The sequence below is a fragment of the Electrophorus electricus genome, chromosome 12, assembly GCF_013358815.1.
Source record: "Electrophorus electricus isolate fEleEle1 chromosome 12, fEleEle1.pri, whole genome shotgun sequence".
Taxonomy (NCBI): domain Eukaryota; kingdom Metazoa; phylum Chordata; class Actinopteri; order Gymnotiformes; family Gymnotidae; genus Electrophorus; species Electrophorus electricus.
The window spans coordinates 12,182,456-12,200,437 of record NC_049546.1 but is presented as its reverse complement, the minus strand read 5'-3'; the positions used below and the strand labels follow the sequence as shown (position 1 = coordinate 12,200,437).

The 17,982-nt window shown below is 43.9% G+C and overlaps 1 protein-coding gene across 2 annotated transcripts in view; it reads right to left on the bottom strand.

Moving 5' to 3' along the window:
• Window positions 1-17,982, bottom strand: part of LOC113574197 (teneurin-1-like) — a 138,287-nt gene that overhangs the window by 23,519 nt on the left and 96,786 nt on the right. For both annotated transcript variants that reach the window (XM_027004950.2, XM_035532295.1), the window contains exons 16-22: window positions 16,139-16,258; window positions 15,706-15,967; window positions 14,654-14,921; window positions 12,536-12,679; window positions 11,196-11,445; window positions 10,724-10,744; window positions 7,358-7,590 (exon numbers count right to left, since the gene is read on the bottom strand). In XM_027004950.2, coding sequence (XP_026860751.2) covers window positions 7,358-7,590; window positions 10,724-10,744; window positions 11,196-11,445; window positions 12,536-12,679; window positions 14,654-14,921; window positions 15,706-15,967; window positions 16,139-16,258 — 1,298 coding nt within the window. The remainder of the gene's footprint in view (window positions 1-7,357; window positions 7,591-10,723; window positions 10,745-11,195; window positions 11,446-12,535; window positions 12,680-14,653; window positions 14,922-15,705; window positions 15,968-16,138; window positions 16,259-17,982) is intronic.

Sequence of the window (17,982 nt, the reverse complement as noted above, 5' to 3'; positions counted from 1 at the left end):
TAACGACGTGCACGTAGTACAGCTTACACTCAATAATTCAGGTAAAGTGGTCAAGCAGTCAGTTAAACTGTAGAACAGCTATCATACTTTTTCTTACAAATATTTTAGAAATTATTTTAATTAGCTATTTGTGTTGTCAGGTTATATATGTGTTCTGGCAGACAGACTGTGACAGAACTAAGGGAAAGGTAAATACAAGTGGAAATATTAAGATTCAAAAAGGCAACTGAGCAGCACATTACTTAAATCACAGGATGGCAGTACAATTCAAGACATTTAATCAGATATTACTCAGTATCAATGCAGCCCCAATTAATAATAAGGTGTTATTTTATTATCTAAGTATAATGTTCCCATCTGAATGTTCTGAATATAGCTGAGAGGTGAAACGTCTAAAGCTGGCCACCTCCACAGTGCCAAGCAGGGGCCTGTGTGGGATAACTGCATGTGAAGATCTTTGCTCCTGTGTGGTGTAGTTAGCAGGTACGTGCTGCTGCTCTAAAGAAAGGCTCTATGGATGGAACTGCTGGCTGGATCATAGATGGTGTGAAAAGGATTTGAGCAAGTGAACTTTTGCATTAGTCTCCGCCTTCTCTGCTTCAGGGGAACATTTTAGCTTATTATAACCCCGTAAGCCATTCCCTGGGTCATATTTCACCTGTTACCTCCCACTGGAAAACAAAACAACAACAACAAAAAAGAGCAAGAGAAAAGAATTTTGAATGTTTTGGCTGGATTGTAAAGGTGATTAGATAAGGTAATGCAATTGCTCACAGTGAGTGGTTCAGCAAATTTCCGGTGAAACGAAAATCAAGAATGGTTTAACCGCTGAGTTTTACCACTATTTTCCTAGACAAGGCTCTGAGTTAGGCTGTGACTGGAAGAAGCTGTATGCTGCTGAAACGTTCTATTGCACGGTGCTTTGAAAACAGTGAAACCAGTAGGATCCACGTGAGCCACAGCCTCATAATAAGAGTGTCTTCCTACCAGCAAAGCAGTTCCATGACATTTTGGCCCAATATGGTGCAGTACATAAAAAGAACCAGAAAAGGAATGTTTTTAATACAGTTTACAATATAAATAATATAAATACAGTTTAACAGCTTTCAAAAATGTATGACTAAAGATCTTGTATATTACATAAATGAGGTGCACTGTAACAACCTTGTTGATTTTTATTTCTAACTCAGGCCTATTCCAATAATTCTCCAGAAAACTCTCCTGTTCTTGTAGTGTACAGAAGCAAAAATGGTGGCCAAAGTTAATGGGGATATTAACTGCATTAAAAGGGAAGTGATGCCATTGAAAGACGAGGCGCACAGACAGAAACATCAAACATCTCTTTAACACCCATAGAGTATTCAGTGAAAAGCCCCTAGACTTAGCGTACATATGCATGTTTGGCTTATTTGAATATTGAGGAAAGCATTTAACGAGAACTGTAGTTGTACTTCAAGAACAAGGCTCAAAGTGAACACCAAAAAAGCCAGCCAACGCAATTAAAAAAGCAATTTGTCATTTGAAAAACAGGCTCCCTTTATCAAGGTTACTATGGTGTACATCTGTGAAGGCACAGAAAAAAAAGGCACTTGCTCTTGCTTCGTCTTTTTATTGATGAAAATTTGTGCGCATTTCCGGCTAATAGAGATGAGATCTCTTGCTTAAAAAAGTTTACCTCCAGAGCCATGAGCCGAAAGTAAAAGGGATGTAGACAAGGTGGAGGAAATGTCATTTCCTGCTGCTTTGCAACAGCCAGCTGAAGAACGGGGGCGACAGATCCAAACTAATGACAGCTCTAGACTAAGGTAGCCAACATGCTGGTTCTTTATCCTCTGTCTGTCTACCACACTGTGCATTTTCTGATTTGGAAATGAATACAGCAGTGTTCATTTAATCCCCTGCTGGGGCAAAAGTTCTGGATTTGCCTGAGAAGCCTGACAGCATGGCAGTCATTGGCGACCATCTCACCGCGCTCGGAGCTAGTCACATGTCAAAACCATTCTGCCATGTAAACGTAGCACTAATAAAAAAGAGCCACCACTTTAACATCCACCCGCTGTCCAGGGACACCGCATCCTGTGCCCCTGAATGAGAGACATCTTGATCCAATGTGGCACGGGGACAGCATCTGTGACCGCACTCAGCAAAGGAAACGTTAAGAACCAGAGCAGGCGTAGCTGAGCTCGGGCTTATGGAGTGAACTGGATCTTCTCTGAGCCAATTGGATCTTGTCTGAGGTGGTTACAAATGGAAGAAAAAAGAAGCAATGAAGGAGGGTAAATCTCGCGGCGACAATTTTATCAGTGTATTTTGCCTGCATGGTGGAGAGGGTGCAGACAATTTCCTGCCTGTCACTGGAAGCGATGAATAAATTCACCTTCAAACAACCAAAGAGTCAAAAGATTTTCCAGGGGCATCTGCAGACCCACAGGTTAATACTTTTATCACAGTCACCGCAAGTTTTCACTATTAGAAAAATATGTGCCATGCCAAGGCCTATGATCTGTCTCAATACAGTTTCTGCTGTAAAAATAAACTGCAAGTACAAAGGCATTAAAGCTTCATTAAAAAAAAAATTATTTCTAAATAAACCCTTTTATAGTTCTCTTGGACTGGAAGTGTATGTTGTGCTAATTGCTAGATGCATTCTTCTATTCATGAGACTGAGAGCATAGTAAAAGAGCTTGTTTTATGAGTGAAATCTTTATTTTAAGGCTCCATTTGTATGTTCCAAATGTGTTATTATAAAGGGCTAATCTACTCAGCACACACTCGGCAAAAACAAAGGAAGGTATATTAACATTATACATGATCCCACATCTTCACTATTAACAACCATTTCCTGTTGTGTGTGGATTTACATGAAACTGAATCACACACATTCTACAAAGTAAATAATTACAATTACTTAAAAAAACATGGGTAATTGCAAACCAATCCAGTTTCAGAACAGCATTGTTTGGTTTATTGAAACTGAAACTAATGAAGATAAAACGGAGCTCTAGTGTATTTTAACTAACCATGTTTAGAAAAATTGAACTAGCAAACCCTAATACATTTTTCTTAGGTAGGGAATGTGACATGTACATATGGACCCTGGGAATGCTGCACTTGTCCAGGCTGCAGTACACACCAATGCTATGTAGCTGTTAACTGTGGTCCTCTTGGTGGTTTGAGGTGTCCAAGGCAGATGGTGGGAGGCAGCTGTGAATAACTGCCCTGCCACCTTGCATCTTCTTGTCTTATCCTGTCATAGTTCTGTCAATCAAGTTGGCAGGTGATGCTGGCGTGGGATGCCTGGCAGGCTTGTGTGTGACAGTGACAGAACACTGCCATAGCGCCTTCTGGCACCCTTCATTGACCCTCACTTGATTTAGCAAACAGTGGCCTTAAGTAATCCCTCATAAGATCACCCATGTGCTCAGATTCGGACGTCTTTAAGCATCCCTTCTGGGCAAACTCCCTGGCACGTTTCTGTCACAGGCAAGCAAGCGAATGGCAAACAACGCAAGAGACGCAATCCATCACTGGTCTGGATTGTGTTAAACGGCCTAAAAAATGTGAGCTTGACTCCAGATTCATTATTTATGAGCAAACTGTCGCTTGGCAATGTCTGATCTGTTCCAACTCAGCTTTCTGCTGATAGACCAAACAGATTTCTCCAGTTCTCTAGTGCAAAGCAGTAAAATACCAAACAATTGCTTCAAAGCTGTCACCCTCTGTAAACAAAGAGGCAACATTTCACCCGAAGGACCAAAGACAGTGTTCTCCAGGCACATGCATGACTTGTGTTCCATTTGTAGACAGGGAAACAATGCCTCAATATGCCTAGCCAGTTTTCCATTTGGTAAGTATGTGCATAAACCCACAAGACCCACACCGATAAAACACAACAACTCAAGCCCTAGAGGAGGAGGCCAGCCACTGTACTGTGGTCTCACTTCACTGAGCCTTTTAGAGCATATTTAGAGCGGCGTGGTGAAGAAACCGCATCACAGTGGAACAGCAGGGGACTGAACTAGCATCTAGGTTAATGTGGTCCGGTGTGACAAAAATAGTCAAGGGAGAGCTGACTATACAAAATTCTTCTACACAGACATAAGTTGGACTTTTTATTTCTGTTGGTGAAAACCTTGCCTTCTGATTCATTTTGTGAGTGCTATTGGAGCTAATCCACTGTCCACCTCATCTTCCGTACACCTGTCTGATGATGGTGATGACAAAAAATGACTTTAGTTTCAGCCTCTTCTCCCCCTTTCTAACCTGATGCAACCTGCCATATTCATTTAGGACTTGATGCCCATGACAATAGCATGGTTTCCACCCTCCTGCAAATTTTTTGGGTGAACTTGGCTGTATCTTTGCTTTGCCTCGCTACCCAGCTTGGACCCACTTTGCCTTTTGCATCAGAAATGCAGCTTTAAAAACTCACCTCCCCATCTGTTGCAATGCCACAATGCCATTGACTCTGAGATAGGAAACTTGGGTTGGGGGTGTGGGATGGGGGAAGTGGTGGTTGGTGGGGTGGCGGTGGACCCTGATGAAAGCAAAAGACGCAGTGACTGTGTGTTAGGACCAGATAAAGGCATTAGTCCATCATCTCTGGGGCGGAGGGAGGCTGGCGGCATGGGTGAAGGCAGATCTGCGGGCCCCGCTCTCTCTGGTTGATGCTGCTCTCCGCAGAGTCGGCTAAGCCGATCCCACACCAGACCACTACCGATAAGAGGGGCCATGTCCCCAACAAAAAGCACCAGCACCACTGGCCACTGTGGGCTGAATGGAGAAGGGGTCGGGGTCCAGCTAAGACCCATTGTTCCCAGGACTTGGCTAGAAGACAACCCTTGCAGGCAGCAGATCAACAAAGACTGTGTTTGATCTAAAAAAAACCAAATAAATAATGAAGAAACACAAATAGCCCAGCTTCCTCGATGAGGCCAGTACTAACTGCATTCCTTTGATACCTCAAATATCCCTTTTAAGCAAAACACAAATATCTGCAACATAAACCAGAAATGGGCCCTCTCATTTTTAGCTCCACTAGAATTATTTGTAGCGTTAACTAGTTCCAATGAAAGCCAGGTTTTACATTTGCTACAGCAGTGAAACACAAATCCTCATGATGCGTTAAGATGCGAGGTTTTCAAGGGCAAATTTCTACCCTGAAAATGAATGTTACACGATTCTACCAAGAATGAAGCAGGGCCCGCCGAGACCTCTTCGAGCAGGAATGTGATGAGAAATTGCCGCACAGCTCAATGAACACAGTGCTGAAGCGCCGAAAATCAGGGGGGCATACAGTAGTGGACTCCATCCTGGCTGATAAGCGCAATGTTCGCAACTATCTGCGCAGCCCTGTAGCCTCCGCTAGGGTGGGGGGGTTGACTTGGAAGCAGGATCAATGCCCATACAGCAAACAAATCTTAAATCTTAAAAAAAAAACAAACAAACAAACAAAAAAAAAAACAGCTGGAGACTAAAAGATAAGCCTTTCATTTTTCTCCCAAATCCTCCACTCGTTACAGACGTAGTAAGATATGGAAATCTGATGGTGGGGCATCAGGGCCTTTTTCTACTGGCTCCTCAAGATTGATTACTTTCGCACTGCTTGCTGGATGGATGTAATGAATTTTTTAAGGCCTCACATGTCTGAACGCAAGAGAGGATGTGCTAAAGGTCCTTCCTTGGGTGGCTAATCTGGGTCTGCAAGCGCAGGGCGTGTGCTTGGCAAGCCTCCTGTGGAACATCATTCATCATTCTAACCTTGGAGCTTGGAGGTTAGGCACAGTGGAGGCATCTTCAAACATGCACGGGTCATGATTTTGGGAAAAAGAAAATAAATAATTTTTTTAAAAAGGAACTCTCCACATCTCTCAGCAGCTGGTGAGGACCTAAACCACATCGGGAGTGTCTGTGAACCTGTGGAGTGAAGTTTAACATGGTAGGAACCAGCCCTTTGAAACAAAAAGGATTCGATATGGAGACACGAGGGGTTGTCTGGCATACAGAGGCTGGACTGATTGGTTTCGGGTGAGGCTTTTTGTGACACACTTCTCTTTTTATTAAAGTTTAAAACTTCACTCAGTTGCTCTCAATACTGGCTCAAGAAAAGAAGATTCCATTCAACATTTCCAAGGACTCTTGCCTTTTGTAAACAAGTCATGTTCGTTTATTTTTGCTTCCTTAATGCTCTGGAACATACAGTGATTCCCCGGCTAGAAGACTCTTGTATGGTGAATAAAGCAGACACTGCTGTATGGGAAGAAATGCTCTGTGAAACAGCAGCTCACAGAATGTGCAGAAACACTAATCAAAAGAAAAAGACAGGCAGACAAGCTGAGACACTGCTGTGAATCCCTCAGTGACGGCCAACATGCCTGAAATGTTCCACTAAAGAATGCTCACAGGTGGGTAGTTCAAAAACATATGTAGAGCCATGATTATCGAGAATGACAGTATTACAAATATGACGCTATGGGACTAAATAGCTTTTGTCTATGGGAATAATGTTTAGGACTTGACTTATTCCATGCTTACAAATCTATGCCTAAGGGTCTTTAATTAGGTCTTATCTATACCTTTGCTAATACTAGAGGGGCCTTAATCCTTATGTATATAAATTATGTATAAGAATTAAACAAATAAAATATTGCTGAGAGTTTTGCTCAGTTCTAGCAACAAGTTAGAACTTGCTAAGAAACACTGAGCCTCTGGGAATGTAGTGGAATAAATCTGTTATAAAGACCATATGGCTTGGTACACTGATAAACAATGTCCCAGACAATGTCTAGGGAAAGAATGCAGTCACAAATACAAATAATATTGAGTGCGAGGGGAGAGAGAAGACACAAATGTTATAAGGCATTTGTGAGCACAGGGTATTATCCTTATAAGGGTCATACAGGATATGTGTATGTCTTTCTGAAGGATCCATCAGAATCCTGCAAAGCAGAGCCTTTCAGCCTCAATGCTCTGGAGCCTTTGTAATTAGCTCATTGGTACATATCAACTGGCAGTGTCTACAGTACTAGTTAATCAATGGCAATTTGTGCTTAGCAATTGTAGATTTAATTAAGCTCTATTAAGCTTTGGCTTTCTCTTTCTCTAAAGTTTCTCTAAAGGGTGGAGCAGAAAATGAATGTTTGTTATGTATTTGGAAAGCTAAAATAATAAGTCCATAACAGCTAAGCATCATACAAGCCACATACAATTTCACACTATTCTGATTGCCAAGCCCTTTTATCTGACCCTATTACATTTCAGTGTATCTCTGACACAAATAAGGAACAAGTAGCCACCTGACCAGCCTCTTCCATCTGTGTATGGAAAAACACAGGCTGGGCCTGCAAAGAATGCCTACCTCTGGGGTTGTTGAGCGAAGCCGCCGTGGCTTTGCTGCCCTCACCACAGTGGCTCTGGTCGAACGGCAGACACTGCTCCCCCGTGCCAGCCACTACCTCCATGTTCTTGGCCAGGTCCTTGGGCTCGCTCAGAGTCTTCAGGCGGTAAACCCTCCTGCTGCTCGTGTCCGACAGGTACAGCACCTCGTTGGCGGGATCCATGGCCAGGTAGTATTTATGGGCCGGGCTGGTGCTGTGTAGATGCACAATCATTCCTGGTTACAATTCTGGTCACCTCAATCATGACTTGTGTTTGCAGCTGGCCTCAAGAAGAGGAAAATGGATTGGTAGTAAATCTACGGCCGATCAATCGTCAATCAGCAGACCAGTTTGCAATTCAGAGCCTGTGATCAAATATTTAGGGGTCTTAGTTTAACACACCACTCAAAGACCACAGGGGCTCACCACATACTAATCTCTAATCCCATGACATTTTAAAGGTGATATTTTGGATGGTACAGTGTAACACCAGTAATATTCAGCAGCAAATTCTGGTTTTCTTCTGATTTCATTAGCTCTACTGGAGCAGTGCATTCGAACTGAGAGGAAGACTGCATCTCAGTGTGATGGCTCAGAGCATTTAGTCATTTCACAGACTCATTTAAAAATCATCCCTTTGCTCCTAGAGCTTTTCAATAAAGGGGGTAAATACAGCCACAGTCAACACAAAATGAATTAACTTGTCACTGCTTATATATTCATTGGATTTCCATGTTTTCTATCTAACTGTGCTGTATGGCTACTGGAGCGAGCATCTAATTAGATTATCAAGCCTCTAAGGTGATGGCAGCAACCACAGGCAAACGAAATGGCATGGTCAAGAATAAACAAGACAATTAAAAACGCATCCAGAGCAGGGAGGATGCATTTGTTTACACACGTCTGAGGCCAGTCCCCCAGGGAAATGCCATCACTGTCATTTATCACAGGGAGTAGCGCATGACAGAAAAGACTCCATTTCAGAGGTGTTTTGTTCATTAGAAAAAGGAACGCGAGAAAGAGAAAGAAACACCCCAACCTCAAATCTGCTACAGGAAAAAGAGCACACTCTCACTGCCAGAGCACTGTTTGGAGTGGGGGAAACATGTATTGTCTTTCCCTGTTTATTGTTTCAAAACTGTGCAGTGCTGAGCACTCTGGGCTTCTACAAGTGGAGCAAAAAGCTTTGAAAGCTACATAACCATGAATAATTAATGTTTCCTTTTTTTTTTATATTAAAGATAAAAAAGTACATGGAATAAAAGGGAAGAAAAGTCAGTGGGCTATGAATGGTCAGACAGGTTGAGCCGATGGCGTGCGGCTTGAGCTGGGGACTATCAGGAGAGGTGAGTCTTTTTCCAAAGAGCTGAGCACTACGGAACCTTCAGCAGCATATCAGACGGTGCTACTGGCGGGATGTCATGACACACTCCCCATGAGAAAAAGTCAGTAAGCAAGTCTCAAGTCTTCCCCCTCATACTGATCTCTGGCATGAAGAAACACACGCTGCAAGCTTCTCTCATGCAACTACACAGAAACAGAAAAAAACTCTGCACACTGAAAATGCCTCTAACAGGCCTGCTTAATATTCCTCCTTCATCTCCTTGACATTTCAAAAAGCTTTCCTGGACAGTATCCAGTCACCTAGTGTAAAACTGACTGTAAAAGAATCCCGATGGACCCTTGGCACCACCTGTCATGGCATTCGGAACTGTTGGCTGGAACAGAACCGGACAGCATCGCTGGACCCGGACAGGCACACACATTTTTCCCCAGAGAGGAAGAAAATGTGGGCGATCGAAGCCAAAAACTTGGCTCGACAAATACTGTCTCATCTGGGGAACCTTAATTAGGCTGCGCGCTCCTGCTCCAGTCAGCGTTCCGAGCACGATTGTGCAATGGCGGAGGTTTGTAAAGCGACGCACGGGTGCTGTCGTCTGGCCCAAGGCCGTCAGCGGCCGTCTGCCGCTCTCGCTGGCCACGAGGGGGACTGGCCTACTTTCTGAGAGATTCTGTGGGATTCCAGCCTGAATCTGTGATATCAGCTGCACTCCTGACATTTTTTCCCCTCCAAGATGGCATCAGCCTTAAATCTTCTTCACCCTGCCTCTGGCTTTCAAATGCAACTCAATAAAGCTGGATATTGACTGACAGTGCACATCTTGCTAATCCTGTGGCTGACAGGGAAGTGATGGGGGAGTTTGGAGAGTCCCTTGATGAGGTCTATACTGGAAAAATGACAAAGCCTTTAGTAGCTGGACAACGTCTAAGTAGTATCTGGGCAGGTAGTATCTTCCTTCACAAATTAGATTAACTGCAGTTATTTAATGCAACTGCAATCATTGCAATTATTTAATGCCATACATACCTTTTAAACATTTTCAATAACTCTGAACATTTTCGACATTTTTGAAGAACTCTGAATGTGAAAACTAGGCAAAGTTATAAAATAAAATAACTTATAAAATTTATAAAATATCATATAAAATAACCAGCAACACAGCCTATTTTATTAATGTACAATACCAAAACCTCCTTCAGCCTGCACATTACATAAAAAACCTTTATCTCTATAACCACATAGACCACTGAACATATATACCACAACTAACCATATATAATTTACATTTTCATTTACAGCATTTAGGAGAGGCTCTTGTCCAAAGCGACTTACAATAGCACTTAGTTGTCATCATGAAATCCTCATACTACTATACTAGGCCTGATTCTATGGTTACTATTAAGCTAGAACCCTCTCAAAGGGAAACCATACAAGGAAAGTAAAAGTATTTATTTTTTTCTTCATAGATAAGTGTGTGAAGGAATGTTAATTATTCTTGTGCACTGAAGTGACTGGATCATACAAGGGTTTCTTGAAGAGGTGGGTCTTTAGTCTAAGTTTGAAGACAATTGGAGACTCTAATGTACAGACAGGTAGTGGGATTTCACTCCTGCTAATATAGGAAAGTATACTGAGGTGATGGTTTGTGTCGTGCCTTGAAGGGTGCGTGATATAGTGTGTGGGGAGATTACTTAGTAATATTAAATATAATATTAGCAATATTAATTATGTTAACATTTATTAATAAACTTTATTATTACCAGAGGTAACAAACAAAGTTCTCATTGCATTATTTAAATGAATAAATAATCTAATGTTTAAACTAATCTAAATGTAAACTCATACCAATGCAAATACAGTCTCGCTTATGCTATCAAGTAAACAAGTACGTAATATTTCTAAAGCTACCAGTAATTTTGTATCATCTATTTTGTATAATATGTAGTAGGAGTGACCTGTTTGACTCATCCCTCACTGGGGAAACGTGGAGGGAGTGCAATCCTACCTGTGTCTCGTGTCCCTGTTCCTGATGGTTACGCGTTATGAGGAGAGAGAACAGGACAAAGTTTACCCTCACATTCACACAGCACCAACAATATACAATATCCAAATTAAGATTTCAAAATACACTAAAGGATTAGTACACGACTGAGTGATTTACACCAAGCAATTTCTACATGCCCTTAATATTGTGTTTCCCACATTTGCAGTCATTATAATTTTGGCCACAATGTCATCTCGAGTTATTTGCACATTGTCTTTGTCCATGCTCCCCTCCACGCTGACAGCTCTGTGAAACACGTGAGGCTGCCTTTTTCCCAGGAACAATTAACAATTAACAATGAGGTGTCAAAGCAAACGCGGGGGCCAAGGATGGTCTTAGAACGCAGCAGAGCTTGCGTTACGGATGGGGGGGCCGGGGGAAATCAAAGAAGGAAGGAGGAAAAAAAAAGCCTTTTTTGTGTGTTTTGTTTTACTTGAGCTCCAGGATGTTGTAGGTGTAGCCGCTGGGAAGGATCCTGCGCACGAAGTTGAAGTCACCCACGTAGACGCTACCGTCGGGACCGCAGGCCAGCGCCACGGGGGCGAAGAGCTTGGTCTCCACGGCGACACCGTTGCAACCTGAGCAGGGGATGGTGCGGTAGTATCCATTCCCCATCACTGTACTGATGACCGGGGGTTGCTGGGAGATGAAGATGTTTTCTCCGTTCCCTTTGTGCAAGATACCTGGGGGGGGATACAGCTTTTGTCAGTGCCTGAGTCTAGACATTTTTCCAGTGTAATCCTGTCAGAATGCTGATCAGAATTTGTGTACATTTGTATCCCCACAACTGTGTGTCAACTAAAACATTAGAAGAGGGAACAGTAAAATATGAGATGTGATGTATTTTTTTTCTGTACAAAATGGCTGTGTGGTTACTAGCTTTCTGTTCGTTTTTCTTTTGTTTTGTTTTCAATATCATCTTATTTTATAGCCATCCTTGCTCAGATTTACCTTTTAACACTTTATTAGCATTTATCATCAAACATCGTATTCTGACAGAGCTGTATGATATTTCTGTGCTCTCCTGCACTGTTGTAACTGTGCTTATGTTGTTACTTCTAGTTGTTCTAATGAAAAATGGCCCAGTCTCTCATTAACTAAGTGGAATAATTTGCTAATAAATTGAAATGTTATTTAAACATTGTGGTGGAGTAACTGCGGTCAGAGAACTATAGCTGTGAATTGGCCCTCATGGAAGGCATTTAACCACACAGGGAGCCAGGGGGACTACCCTAGAGATGACTCATTTGGGTCATACAGGGCGGAAGAATAAGCTAAATGAAACTATGCATAAATAACATGCAAATGAAGACAGGGGACTCTCCTTTAATCACTCAGATGTTACTTTCAGTCCACTGTCTCAACCGAAATCTGCCTCTTACTATATGCCATTGGGCCCCAGCAAAGACCAAAAACCCATTCCAGCTCCCTCGCTAGTCTTCATTATCAGGTTGTATTATTCATGCAGTTACAATAAGCTTTTCGATAGGCCAATTAGGATGTTTTCATATTCATGTACATATTTAATTTTTAAGCTTTATGTATACACCTTTGTGTGTACAGGGACAAGTAAGTATAGTATTCCTATAACATTCCACAACTACAGGCTAATTAAAAAGTTGAGTAGTTTTGCTCTCCCTAGAGCTGTGATTCGTTCAAGGAGCTTGTAACTCGTTAATTGTGCTGGGCGGCCAACGCGTGCAATGCCACTCGGCAGGACGTGCAACCAGACAGCACCCCCTCAGCGCCTGAGTCGGCGCCTTCCACTCTCACCACTCTGAACGTTGAGGACGTGGTGTTTGTCCACGGTCCAGCCGCCCAAGTCTGAGCCCATCATCTCAAAGCCCTGGATTAGAGCGGTCCTCCTCTCCCACAGAACAAAGCCCGGGCAGGATTCATACTCGTATCCAACGGACACTGCGCAAATGCACATGGCCACAGACACACACACAGACACACACACAGGCTGTGTCAGATGGCCATGCTGGCAGGGCAAGAAACACCTCAGAGCACGGTGTGGCACATCTAAACATCAAGTTTCTTAATCAGGCAGGCCCGCACAGCGGCCAGCCCCCGGCAGGTCCGTTGCACACGCCTGTCCTCGCCAAGCACTGGCCGTATTGACGGCAGCGTGATTAATGCTATGATTAATGGAGCTTCAGTGTCCAGTAAAACTGCGGGCTACGGCCATAGTGTTGAAATGTGGCCACCAGTCCACTCCCACCTCACTGCCTCTGCCTCTCACTCCCTAGTCGCCACAGGTCTTTTCAGATGCCATCTTTTCCTGGAAGGTCATATAAAATGCATTCTTAATGATTTGACCACAGGACTAATTGTTATGAATGAAAGTCTAGTGGGGAGGGACTATGAATAACTAGCCCTTAACAGCCCTCATATGGCTCAATTAATCAACATTAGAAAGTTAAATAAATAAACACAAATTAAAAAATATATGAAAAACACATGGGGCATATGGGGAAATAACAAATAAATAGGACTTTCCACCTTGTAAAATCCTGAAAAGCCTGTTATGACTACAGAGATCATCCCACTGCTCATGTCCTCTGTAGAATTAGGTCATTCTATACAAGATGTTTCCTGTGTATGTGTGCACGCGTGTGTGTGTGTGTGTGTGTGTGGGTGTGTGTGTGTGTTTGGGTGTGAAAAAGATGAAAAAAGTTGTGGTAGAGACCAGAAGTGGGGCTGAGGGCCAGTGGGGGCAGAGAGATTACAACAGTGCAGAAGAAAGCGAGAGGAGCTTGAGAGAAAGAGAGAAATGAAAGCGAGTGAATGACAGGAAGAAAGAGAGAAAGACAGATAAGAATGAAGAGAATAACAGTGTGGGAGACAGGGAGTGAGAGACAGAGAGACGGAGTGAGTGAAAGAGCAAGCAAGCAAGGAAATGACAAAGCAAGGGGAAGTAAGTGATGGGTGCAGAGACTCCTCTCCAGCTCAGGCATGGAGAGGCCACTCTTGAACTTTGGCTGTAGGATTATATTGGATTTCTATAAACACGCCAGAAAACCCCTTGAAGGACTTCAGACTAATTGAAGTGCGAGGTGCAATGCTTGGCTCAAGCTGCTCGCGCCGCACCCACTCCGGCCCAAATATCAACTTGAAGCCGAGAAGATGGGTTAATTACATGCTATAGGGCGGCATATTGAATTCATCCTTCAGGAGAAAGCATGAAAGAACTGTGATGAGCAGAGCGGCAGGCAATCAAGAGCGCCCCCCCCTCCACCATTCCAACTGAGCCTGCGAGGCCTACTGCCACAATCAGGGGAGAGCTCTTTAAAACACCAGCGAAACGCAAGACACTTGCACACGGCTCATTACAGCACGTGCTAAAGAGCTGGGGAAGCAGCAGCTGGATATGGGGCTCCACTCAGGGCGATGACACCAATTTTCCGCTCGCACTTTGGGCCGGGTGACAATGCCCAGCCGCCGTATGACAAATGAGCCCCCGCACTTGTGGATCATGATGCCGGATCTCACCCCCGCCTCCCGACTCCTCGGGCCCGGAAGAATGGAGCTGAAAGATAACAGAAGTCTGTCTGGTTTAAGGAGCAAAGATAGGCTTCATTAGCAGCTGACGCCAGCTCAAAACTACTGCCCCTGATGTGGGAGCAGAGGCCTGCTCTGGCAAGTCTGAGAAGACCGAAGACTGAAGCCGTTTTAAAATAGCCGTAGGATTGCAACATTGATGGCCATGATCATTTGCAAAAAGAATAATCAGTAGATTAGGACGGATGCTTCTACCATACACAATAGATGTCACATTATAGTTCAATGGTATTACAACGTGTCTTCATTAAGGCATTTGAGGGATGTTTGTTTCATGGAGGGAGTAAGCACTGGCTTGCAGCAGTTCATCACAACCCCTGGGCTTACCGGCAGCCTCCGTCAGGCCCCAGACCTCCTGTCCATAGACGTCTGTCTTGTTCCAGGCCAGGATGTAGACGAGTCCGGCTGCAGCTGGGTACCACTTCTGGTAGCGTCGCCCCTCCACAGCGGCCACCACGTGCACCTTGCTGAGGCCAGGCGGCACGGCACTGTGGGTGAGTGCCACACGCAGCAGCGACTGGTAGCCTGCGGCACGTGTGCTGAGGTAGCTGAGCTTCACGAAGCTGCCTGGCACAGCAATGTCCTCCTGGACGGCCTGCGGATGAGATGGCAGGTGTGTCAGCAGATGTGCATGAAGCGTGGGCCCTCCACCACACCCACCAACGCTACCACTAATACCACCGCCCCATACAAGTCGCACGAGCCCCAGGGAAGGCCAAAGAGGTTTCTGTGTGGACCCCACTGTTGAATGAAACTGGAACCGAGCATGACTGCTCTATTTTGGCAGGATGAGTGCTGTAATCTACTGCCAATGGCATGGATTATGAACAGAAAGCAGGAGTTTTAGACAATTTTGGTATTCTAATCACACCAGATGAAAGGATTTTGCAAGGTAAAACAGATCTTGGGGAACTGACGTAACACTAGCTCTTGACAGCTCATCTTTTCCTCTTTATTTGTGTTAGCATTTAGCCAGATAATTAGTGTGAAGGCATGAAATGAATTAGGGGCCATGTGAGGACAACCAGATTGCTTCAAATTGCTCAGCACTGTAAACAACTCTATATATAATCTCATCAATCTGCATGCCAATTAATTTTTTTTTAACGTGTGACCAAATAAGTGACCTTATATGCGAGGTTAATTGATGCATTGCCATGGCAGATCACATCTTAACGAAGTCTGTCATGAATCCAGATTGGCTGGAGAACCGAAGAGCAAATATTTGATTGAACTATGAATACTAGACTACAGCTATACCAGTTTCCTTCTTTCTTTCTTTACTGTAAGAATAAAAAGTGGAGCAAACCTAACTTTAAAGAAAGTTCAGGCTCAGTGTAAACTTGAAAACCGGCTTGCTGGCACTGATTCGCTTATACCTGCAGCTCTGGGATGACAGGTCCCCGAAGGGCACACTCCCCAGCATATCGGGTGAGGGGTGATGGGAGGATGATGGGATAGGGGCTGACGAAGTTCTTCACGTCACACGATGGGGACGTGAGCTCCACCCGGGCCATGACCACCGTGTCCAGCACCAGGAAGTTGTTCCAGGGTAGCCAGACAGCGCGCCTCTGCGTTAGGAAGGGCGGACGTTGGAAGACAAGGGTCACCGCAATGGCTCCCACCATCACCAGGTCAAAACTGCAAGTAGAAGTCAAAAGATGGGGAAGAGCGAACACTCTTCTGCTGACACTACAGTTCTCAAAAGTCATTATTTTTCCTTGGATCAGAGAGAATAAGGAGTTATTTCATCACGATATCCAAGTGCACAAGTCAATTATTATTATAAAAATCAAGCATGGTTGCGTGTACCTGCCATCCTGACGGCTGATGGTGTAGCCGTACTCCGGGTGCTGGTGGAAGGTTACATTGACCCCCACCAGAGGTGTACCATCCACCGCCACCACCTGGCCCCGCACCACAGCGGCTCGGCTGAGGTAGAACCACAGGAAAGTTAGTACTCTGTGGACACTGGCACTGGGTCCTGACCCACTATCAGTTTCACAGTACATCGGTTTTATTTGTTTGCTTCACAGAAGCGAGGTGACACAGTAACTGAAAATGTACAATAATGAACCTCAGCTGCTCCAGTTGTGCTGGTTAATACTCTGTTTAGAACAGGGGCACATGCAATTGAAAGAAGAAAAAAACAAAAACATTTCCATTTTTTTTTTTTTTTGTAATGTCCTGAAAACTAGACATGTCATTCTCTCATGCATGTGATGATATTTTATATAATAATGAGGCGAAGGTAGTTCAACATGAAGACAGCGACAAAAACAAGTGAACCTAGCTGTACAAAAATGAAAGAAAAAGAAATGTATGACACCTTTTATGCCTTCTTCCATGCTTGATAGACTTCCCATTTGAATAAAAAAAGAACAAAATTATACGCTTAATAAATGATATTAAGATTAAAAACCCATTCGAGACCTGAGCCGAACATGATGAACACCGTAATAGAACGCCGGGTGTCTACAGCTGGCAGGAACTGAGGAGAGCCACAGGAAAAAGCGATTTGCAAAGCAGCAAGCAAGGCGATCCGGTCCGAGCCATGCCAGCACCCCTGGCCTGCCTGTGTGCCTGCTGTATGTCAAAGCGAGAGCAATTGGGTCTCGGGGTGACACGTATGTTGCCGAGCTTAATATCCGTCAGTGGCCGGGCCCACAAGTGCTCCCTCGTCAAATCTGACCTCCAGTAATAAAGACCTTCAACATCTAATGACTTCAGAAGCTCCAGCACTTGCCGCAGCAAGATTTACAGGCCAGCAAAATCTAGATTTCTGACCTCGTTTAAGTTTCCTGCTCGTTCGCGCTGCCCTTGCCCTCACTCCATGGCGCTCAGCCCCTCCCTGCTCAGAATGCTCGGCCCCTCCCTGCATGAAAAGCTTGGCCATTCCCTGCTAAAAACATTCAGCCCCTTCCTGTTGGGAATGCTCAGCCCTTTCCTGCTCGAAACGCTCGGCCAGCTCCTCTGCCCCAGCATTCGCGTCAGATATTAACAACATCTCCTGCTCACCAGCATTTCAGACAAATCCAACTGACTGAACTGAACGCACAAAAAAAAAGGAAAAAAAAAAAGAAAATGAAATAACTGAATAAAAAAGGATCATAAAACAGCAAAGAAAGCAGTGCAGTAAAACATCATGAAATGATGATATGATGTCTTGGGAAAATGGTTACAGGTTCTGGAGAAACAGAGTGTTAACCGAGTGTTTAGCAATGAGCCAGCAGACCAGAGATTGTGGCACGCTCACTCTTGTGCTTTTAAACACAAGTAGGATAAATGTGCAAGAGCAGAATTTCTCTGAGCCGCTGCGTGCAATGATTTGTTACTCAAGTGCCACACACCGCAATTGATTTTTCTGTGCAAGACAGGCTATTTAATTAATTTATTTGTTTATTTGCTAGTGTGTGGGTGTGGGGGGGTTGACTATTTTTCAAACTAGGAGAGAAAAAGATCTTTCCTCTCCTCTGGTCTTTTTTAAATAAAGGACCTGCATCATTTTTCTCCATTCAGAGGTTGAACGAAAGACTTTCCCAGAAATTTATGGAGGCATTTTTATACCTGATACAACACAAGGCCTCATAAAGTATAAATATTTAACAAACAATCTGACTTTATATGATTACATATTGATAGACATAAAGGCAGGG